General features: G+C 32.6%; 1 protein-coding gene across 1 annotated transcript; it reads right to left on the bottom strand.

The window, feature by feature from the left end:
* Positions 1–520: 520 nt before the first annotated feature.
* LOC143068159 (protein FAM89A-like) lies at positions 521–6,120 on the bottom strand. Its single transcript, XM_076241979.1, has 2 exons — positions 5,813–6,120; positions 521–895 (listed from the first exon to the last, which is right to left on the bottom strand). The coding sequence occupies exons 1-2, from the start codon at positions 6,041–6,043 to the stop codon at positions 605–607; spliced, it is 522 nt and encodes a 173-aa protein (XP_076098094.1). The 5' UTR covers positions 6,044–6,120; the 3' UTR covers positions 521–604.
* Positions 6,121–9,484: the final 3,364 nt, after the last annotated feature.

Raw genomic sequence — 9,484 nt, 5'->3', positions numbered from 1 at the left:
GTCGACCCAATATACAAGGATGTCATATTTTGAAACAGAAGAAAATAATTTGTTCCTTTGCATTGCTTTCACTATGTCATGTCAATACATCTGTTTAACTTGTGTAAGGAAAGACAATCCAGGTTGTGGCAATGCCACCTTAATAGTTTCAAGTAGTCTATTCCAAAGCACTATTTTTCAGTTATTGGAAGTTTTTTCTGCATATTAATGTTAAGTATTTGTTAAAATATTCATCAGAATTTCACCTGAATTTTTATGTGTTTTTTAATCAAATTTCGTTCTTTTAAATTTCAGTTTTATTTTTCATTTTAATGTAACACATTGCCTGTGTAAGCTTAATAAAACTATATTAAATAGTGATATGTACATGTACATGAACTGAATATTCAAGTAAAAAAAAGTCAACAAATTTCGAAGTAGGATAGAATAATAAATGTGCCCACACAATTCACATACATTTGTATATATGTAAGTACAACATGTACAATGTATAGCACTATTAAAAAATAAATCACCTGCATTGCTTCATCTGATAATCTTTTAATAAAATTCAACTTATCTTTTAACAAATTAATGTATACCCTTCCTAACATAAACATCAACATCAAAATTCTGTTTCAGCCCTTTGTTTAAGTTCATTAATCTGCTGAAGAAGACTTGATGTACTACTGTGCACTGAATTAGGGACGTGATTCTCTGGTTGTAAATGAATATCTGCATTCCAGTCATAATCATCCATACTTCCTATAGAGCTGGTCCTACTGTTCATCCCCCAAGAGTATTCTGAATTAGTCTCTGAACATCTCTCCTGTACAACAGCTTTGTAATCTTGTATTGCATCATTCAGTGACCATAGCTGTGACAACAATGACATGTCTAGCTGTCGCAGACCAACCTGAAAAATACTTTTTTTTAATGTACATTTAATTTGAACTTCATTTTTGTAAATGTTTAAAATTTATTTAAAAGAACTTATATAAAGTTCAGCAAAACTCACTGTTATCTCTTTAACATGTTTAATTCAATTACTAGCCTAATTAAATTTATGGATGTACATATATGTACTTAGGTGTCCCATGATCTAAGCTAAAATTAAATAAATCAATAATTCAAAATTGATACTTTAAGCTGGAAGAGTATAAGTTGAGGATCAAAATAAGCTAAAAATATCGATAGGTCATGGTGCTCCTTTTCGAGATATTTGATTTTTTAAATATGGCGGGAAAAGGCTGACTCTGACTTTTACTTCATGGGCAAGGATCAGATGAAGTGTAACATTTGTGTGACATAATGTCTGTCACATTTAAGCCCATATATCAAGATTTTAAATATATCAGAGGAATCTTCAACTTTTCAGTGTTGACTTTTGTGATTATAGAGATAGTTCTTTGTTTCAATACTTGTCAACAGACATTCAAACAAAGGCACAAAATTAACTTTTGTGATGGACGTTACATTGACAAGTTTGACATGCTAATTTTAGATTAAAAAAAGTTTTAAATGTATTTCAAATTAATTAAATTAAATGGTTTTCATTCCTGTTCTGAACTCATGAAAATGCAGATCTTGGAAGTTTTAAGTTAAAAAGAATAATGGGGTTAAAAAAAAGTAACGAACGTCATAAAAATAGGATGCATATTTCTTTAGTTTCCATTCCCACATATCACTACTGGACACCAGAAGAGTCAAAATAGTTTGGATTATATAACTGGTAGTAGTGAAAACCCACAGAGTCAATGGGAAATGGATATTAATAATGGTTAATTTGTTTAGTGTGATGGAAGTTTTGTTTGACAGTTTGACATTTTATAATTAAGTCACATGTTACATCCGTGTAATGGGCTTCACAAAACTATGCTGTATATTTTTTTATTTTTCAACCTATTTTCTCACAACTGGAACCCTGTAGATTCAGAATTGGAAAAATAAATCAAAATGGTTGTATGTAAAACATCACAACATAAAGAATCAATAGCAAATGGATACCTATAATAATTCATTTTTTTAGTGTGACAGACGTTTTGTTTGACAGTTTGACATTTTACAAGTTAGATTTTACACTCATGCATCAGAATTTTAAAAGAAATGATGTACTGAAAACTTTGGTACTTACTCAAACATGTGAAACCAGCATTTCTTGCATACTACTAAATAACATTGTGTACCGTATATCAACACAGTTCGACATGAATTATAAACTAATTATTTTAGGAAATATTGTCGAAAATAATGCCTGTTCTATATGATTCAGATTGTGGAATTTGGAACTGAATGACTCAACTTCGCCTTCTATTGCACAATTTCAATGTTAGGGTAGAATATTAACAGTTCACTGGTATTATGATATTCTCTGTTCAAAACAATGAGATACATACTCGCAAATGTTCACCAGTTACACAGGGACGTCAAACAATAACGGTCGTTCGTTGATTAATTGTCAAATAGTAATTGGCAAAAATATTTTCCTTGTTTTCATTCAAATATTTCATTTTAAAATTATTATCAATAACTGTCACAATATCTATATTATACAATTTACAGCTCTTCTATAACAGCATGCAAAGCAAACCTTTGATCAACTTGCTTGCTATGTTTGTTTGAATGTTTGTAAACAACAGGTAGGTAGTCTGTTTCAGTATGTTTACTACATGTATATATACTGAAATTTGATTGGACAATAAACATTAACTTCATTTCATGTCAATTTTTATTGTTTAATCAAATCCCAGTATATATAAAACAGACTGAAACTCCGCCTACCTATTCTTTGCAAACTTCCAAACAAACATAGCATTAAGTAAGTTGATCAAAGTTTTGTTTTGCATGCGTTTATAGACATGATAGAAGAGCTGTAAATATAACCATATAACATGATACAATGTACTTAGTGGTTATATCTCATATGAGACACTTTGTACAATCATTAAATATAAGAACGCCCGTTATTCTTGAAAAAATATTTGACCGACACTAAAATTTAATACCCTTCTGCAAGTTACACTATCTATTTTTGACACATAGATCAATGACATAGTAATCATGTGTACCCAAACCAATTACAAAGCACATGATGTGATGATGTATACCACTCTTTCATGTAAACATAGACAGTTGGATCGTCCGTTATTTTTTTACGACAAAACTTTTGAAAATTTGAAATGCTGTCTTTTGAAATATCTATGTTTGACTGCAAAATATTTTTGCAAATTTTAAAGGATTAATATTTGAAGGTTCCTGAAGATTTGTAGGGTTATGTTAGACATTGTACTTCAACAGTAAACAAAGTTAAAAATTAGGTCATATTTTGACACAGCATAATGGGCAAACAGTGATTTTTAAAGTTTTTTATCAATAAATCTGCACAAATTATTCCTACTCATAGGTTTGAAGTGTTCCTTGACATGTTATTTCTCAATAATAATAAAGATGGAGAACATGCAATTTGACAAAGTGATCATCATATTCTAATTCAATTTTCTCAAAGGCCTACCAAATTTCACAAAATGGCTGACAAAAAACATTGACATTTCAGGATAAAACCCAATAAAAAATTGAATCACAAATAGTTAATAAATGATTTTATTTATTATATATATACAACATTTTTTACAACTCGTCTAAACATCAACCCAACAATGTTAGATCTGTAAATTTGCTTTCGCAAATTTTTGGTTCTTCCCTCACCGGGATTCGAACCCATGCTACTGTGATATCGTGACACCAAATCACCTGCACTGCAGCCGTCCCGCTAGACCACATGACCACCTGGGCTCTCAAAAAAGAGCTTTCGCTGGCCGTGTGTTACCTTTCCTCGTCAGTTTTAATCTAGCGGCGTACAACATACATTTTATACAACATTTTTAACAATGTACAAACACCACATTTTTTGGTTTCTGACTCTTATTTACACACATGTATAAAATAAAGAACATTTTCACAAGAAAAGTTCGGGCGTTACTTTTTACACTTTATCTGATCCTTGCCCTAATACATTTGCATTGGTACTATTTGGGTCTCAAATTAAAATAATTTAATTTTGGATGTAACGCATCTTCTGATTGGCTGACGTTATTTTGTTATGAGCCCGTAGACATAATTTAGTCATGTGACCACGACGTCACAACGTTTTTTCATGGTTTTCTACGGTTTAAAATGGAATTTAGAATTAATTTATAAGAAATGACTGTTATATTTTTTCTGTCTATTCGAAATAACATAAAAAATGTGGTGCACACTGTTAAATAACCCGCTACGCGCGTTATTCAGTGTGCACCAAATTTTTTATGTTATTTCTTCATAGACAGAAAAAATATTACAGTCATTCCTTAAAGAAAGAAAATCAAGAATCTGCTTAAATTTTGTCAAATGACCTGTTATGAGCTATTAGTCTTATGTTAATTAGACCTCATATCTTGACTTACATCTAGAAATTGACAATGAGGGTCGGTTGAAAACAAAACTTTACGACAAAAGAGATGATTTCAGCTTTCCAATTGTGAACTTTCCATTTCTAAGTAGCAACATTCCAGCAGCACCTGCATATGGGGTATATATCTCCCAATTGATACGATATTCCCGTGCTTGCATTTCCTATCATGATTTTCTTGATAGAGGGTTGCTGCTCACAAGGAAGCTATTAAACCAAGAGTTCCAAATGGTGAAGTTGAAATCATCCCTTCGTAAATTTTACGGACGCCATCACGAGTTGGTTGACCGTTATGGAATAACCGTATCACAAATGATATCGGATATGTTCCTTACGTCGTAACTACAATCCCCTTCCCTTTCCTGAATGTGACCTACCGAATTAGACTATTTACCTGATTTGTTATCACATAAGCAACACGACGGGTGCCGCATGTGGAGCAGGATCTGCTTACCCTTCCGGAGCACCTGAGATCACCCCTAGTTTTTGGTGGGGTTCGTGTTGTTTATTCTTTAGTTTTCTATGTTGTGTCATGTGTACTATTGTTTTTCTGTTTGTCTTTTTCATTTTTAGCCATGGCGTTGTCAGTTTGTTTTAAATTTATGAGTTTGACTGTCCCTTTGGTATCTTTCGTCCCTCTTTTATGTTAAAATATAAATAGGTGTTATTGGGCAAAATAATTTACCTTGTACATCAATCATATGGAAAACAACCAAGGAGTCTGAACATTTGACACTTATTCCAAAACCTCACCTAGGAACATCCTTAATTCTTGAAGATGTATGGATTTGAAAGTGTGTACAATATACCTAATATAGTTTATAATAGATTATTATAACATATGGGTTGAAATATATATCAGCGATATGGGCTTTGCTAAATGTTGAAGGCCGTATGGTGACCTATAGTTGTTAATTTCTGTGTCATTTTGGTCTCTTGTGGAGAGTTGTCTCATTGGCAACCATACCACATCTTCTTTTTTATAGAAGTACAAAGTTGGGGAATATTACCAAACATATAACTTCGCATTCTTATTCAATTTTTCACCTTTTTATACTGATATTTCCATTTTTTATTTTTTTTTAATGAGAAGTCCATAGTGGCACATTGATAGTTAAAAAAAAGAAGAAATAGTAAATAGAAATAGTAAATAATGCTCCCCGAGGTCATTAGTCCAAATAATTATGACATCTTGAAAGGCTATTATATTTTTTTTCTTTGACGCCTTAGCAAAAACTTAAAATAGCCTTCCAAGACGTCATTATGACATAATTATTTGGACTACGAGGTCATATGTAAAATTGTTATAATAGGACTGTCTGTACCAAAAAGATATTGTCCACAATATCATCATGAAGTGCACGATATCAATAAGTTTGTCTTTACCATTTCATCTTTGAGTCTGTTGAGTGCAACATTGAGTCTTGAGAATGGTGATGAATTTTTCTCCAATTCATTATGTCTCTCTGTTTTCACAGAAACTTTTATTTTGATAACATCTGCATCTTTCACTTTGTCTTTTGCATCTTGGTCAACACCATTCGTAACTTTTTCACCGTTTGCTAAAAGCCCATTAAAACATTTTGGCAAAGGTGGGAGGCCATGGACCTCTGACATCTTACTTCATTCAAACTTCCAAACTGAGAGATACTTGCCGAAAGGCAGCATTGAAGTTGCTAGATTTCAGTCCCTCACGATTGATATTTCCGGTAGGAATTATCGTTCTTAGGGACACACAATTTGGCGAGATTTCAGTGCAATCACTTACCCATAGACAGGACTGAATTTAGCAGAATACTATCTTCATTTATTTCCCTTGCCAGAGGAAGATATGAAGATTTGTTCACCCATTAATATATTTCACCAGAGACATATAATACAATTGTATTATATGTCTCTGATTTCACGAGGGCTATCCCCGAGGAAAATATGATTTTTCGAGGGTGAACAAATCTTCATATCTCCCGAGGCCACTTGAAGGGAAATGATGAATGTTTCATTCCACTACCTATGCTTTGTTTGCTATCTGAACTTTATAAATTAGCTTGTCTACATTTTTTTTATATATACTTTTATTAATATTAAGGTGGTACCTAACACTACAGGGAGATAACTCTGTAAAATCAGCTAAACGTTTTAATTACATTGTGTTTATAGGAAATATTAAGCTTCTCAATGATCAAAATAAGTGTTTGTCAAACTGCTATATAACCAGTGTAATTTTTCTTTGGCCTTAGCCGATTTAACCTTCGGGACAAATTTGTCTAAATTGATCTCACCCTTCCTTTTTACAATTTTGGAGTCCGTGGTGTCTTTTCTTTTCGCTGATTTGGTCTTTTTACCGGCTATTTCAGTTGATTTCACTTTAGGAGCACTCGACTGTGGCTTATGCGGATTGTTCGACTTCTCAACTACACCTTTCTCCTTGACCGGATCAATAAGTTTACTCGACTCCCCATTTTTCAAACGAGTTTTTGGGATAGCCCCCTGTTTTTCAAAATCAGATTTTTCAAGTTTCTTTTCTTTTTCGGAAATGCTTAATTCTAAATTGTGGATTCTATGTTCCAACCTATCCACTTCATCAGGTGAAGTCTCGTGATCAAAAATGTCAGAAGTAGGATCCGACACATCGAGAACGTCCTGATCAAAACCAAATTCACTTAATAGTTTATAATTTTTTTCTAGCTTTATTTCGGGTTACAGGCAGCCTCCTGTGTTAGACAGGGCAACTTGAAAAAGTAATAATTTTTTGCAACAAATGACTTGATAAAAAAATTAAAAACAAAACAAAAAGAAAATTAATCACCAAAATAAGTACTTACGAAAAATAAAGATACAAAAGTTTCACAGCTCAAATAAATCAAATGTAGTTGCCATGCCTCACAGGATGAACTTTTAACGGAAAACACAACATTAGTTTTCGGCTATTCTTCAAATCACAAGTATATAAAGGAACCAATCAGAATGCAATGTTATGTTATAAAATTCATAACAAGTTGTATGGAACGCCACGACTGCCTTATGTTAATAATCAGCATTATACGCAGTGTTCACAGCATTATATGAAGTGATCACAGCATTATATGTAGTGCTCACAACATTATATGAAGTGATCACAGCATTATATGCAGTGCTCACAGCATTATATGCAGTGTTCACAGCATTATATGCAGTGTTCACAACATTATATGAAGTGCTCACAACATTATATTAAGTGCTCACAACATTATATTAAGTGCTCACAACATTATATTAAGTGCTCACAACATTATATTAAGTGTTCACAACATTATACGTTTTTTGTTGTATGATGAGATTGATGTATGATGAGATTTATTAATGATGAGATCATTCGGTAAACTTCGCTTTTTAGCGGAAATTACCGAATCCATAATTGGTAAATTACGGTAATGCCCAGCAAACAAATTTAAAAAGTTATTAAAATCATGTTATCATAAGGTAGCATACAATATTTAAAACTGATTGAAATAAGTAAGGAAAGATGAAACTGAGAGGTGAATGATTGAAGTAGTTCTGTTCGTCGTAAGAAATACGAATTGCAAAATGTAAGTTAAATAATAAAAAGTTTATTTAATGAAATATCGTAGGAAAATTTGTATGATATATTCTCTAGTTCATTTCCTACTGAAGAAATTTAGCAAGGTGCCACTTTATAGTCCGTACTCAGTTTTAAAAAGCTTAATTACCTTTTAAATAAAACAGTCAGCTTTCTATAACACATAGGTGCCATATTACGCTAGCTTATATATGTCATGATAGAGTCATTTTTGGCATCGATTTCCAGAATTTGGCATTTTTACATGAATAAGTATCTAACAGATATGGAAAATGCAGTTTAAAGCATTTCACTGTAGGTGTTAAACATAACTTTACATCAATTATTCCATTTTTATACAAGCTTTTTAGCACGGCAAGTACTAAGATTGTCTTCTAAATATGATCAGCAGTCTTATATAGAAATTTAAACTTTCATAGAAAAATTTACCCTTTCAAGACCCTGTTTAACATTTTCATTTAAAGTTATCATCTCTTATGAAAATTGAGTTTGTGGGGATGAATAAAACGTTTACTACGTTTGTTCGTCAGTTTGCACGGTACATATATATATAAAAGTGGTATGCTTGCCAATGAAACAACTTTCCACAAGAGACAAAATGACATCACAGAAATTTTAAACAGCTAAACGGCCACAGTATGACCTTCAACAATGAGGAAAGCCCATACCGGATAGTCAGCTATAGAAGGCCCCGAAATGATAAACGAAAAATATTCCTAATTTATGTACAAACAAACGATCGAAACACTAACATGTATATAACACATTAATTAACAAACGACAACCACTGAAATAAAGGCTCCTCCTGACTTGGGACGGCCACATATATGCAAAATGTGGCGGGTTTTTAATATGTTAGCGGGATGTTGGTATCCTCCCTCTAACCTGGGACAGTGGCGTAACAGAACAACATAAGAACGAACTATGAAAATCAGTTGTAAAAGGCTTGTTAGTTTTCTCGTTTGAATTGTTTTACATGGTCGTATCGGGGCCTTTTATAGCTGACTATGCGGTATGGGCTTTGCTCATTGTTGAAGGCCGTACGGTGACCTATAGTTGTTAATGTTTGTGTCATTTTGGTATTTTGTGGATAGTTGTCTCATTGGCAATCATACCACATCTTCTTTTTTATATTAACTCATTAGATGGGTACAAATATAAATACATATGATCTAACAAGAAAATAGAGTGAACGTGCATGTGGGCGGGTACTTGTATATCCCAACAATAAAAAGACACTATAAGTACTGATCTGAGAGTATATATAACTAATATAGTACCATGCTGTTGATTAAAAATAACATCACTCCAGACCCTTTTGTTTTCCACATAATTAATATTGCCAATAATTAAGAAGTTCCGGGTCGAATCGATACCAATAATATATTCACCTGTTAACTATTACATTATCTGTACGTTCCGCATCTGACAGGAGTACCACGAAACGCTGTATTTAAGATTTTGCTATATACACGGGTCGT

This window comes from Mytilus galloprovincialis, chromosome 3, assembly GCF_965363235.1.
Source record: "Mytilus galloprovincialis chromosome 3, xbMytGall1.hap1.1, whole genome shotgun sequence".
Taxonomy (NCBI): domain Eukaryota; kingdom Metazoa; phylum Mollusca; class Bivalvia; order Mytilida; family Mytilidae; genus Mytilus; species Mytilus galloprovincialis.
This window is presented reverse-complemented; position numbering and strand designations above follow the sequence as displayed.

Bases quoted from the DNA above. Each gene is read 5' to 3' on its own strand.
- LOC143068159 (XM_076241979.1), bottom strand. From the start codon at position 6,043: ATGTCAGAGGTCCATGGCCTCCCACCTTTGCCAAAATGTTTTAATGGG. The intron at 896-5,812 runs GTAAAGACAAAC...AGTATTTTTCAG, and splicing joins ACAGACTCAAAGATGAAATG to GTTGGTCTGCGACAGCTAGA.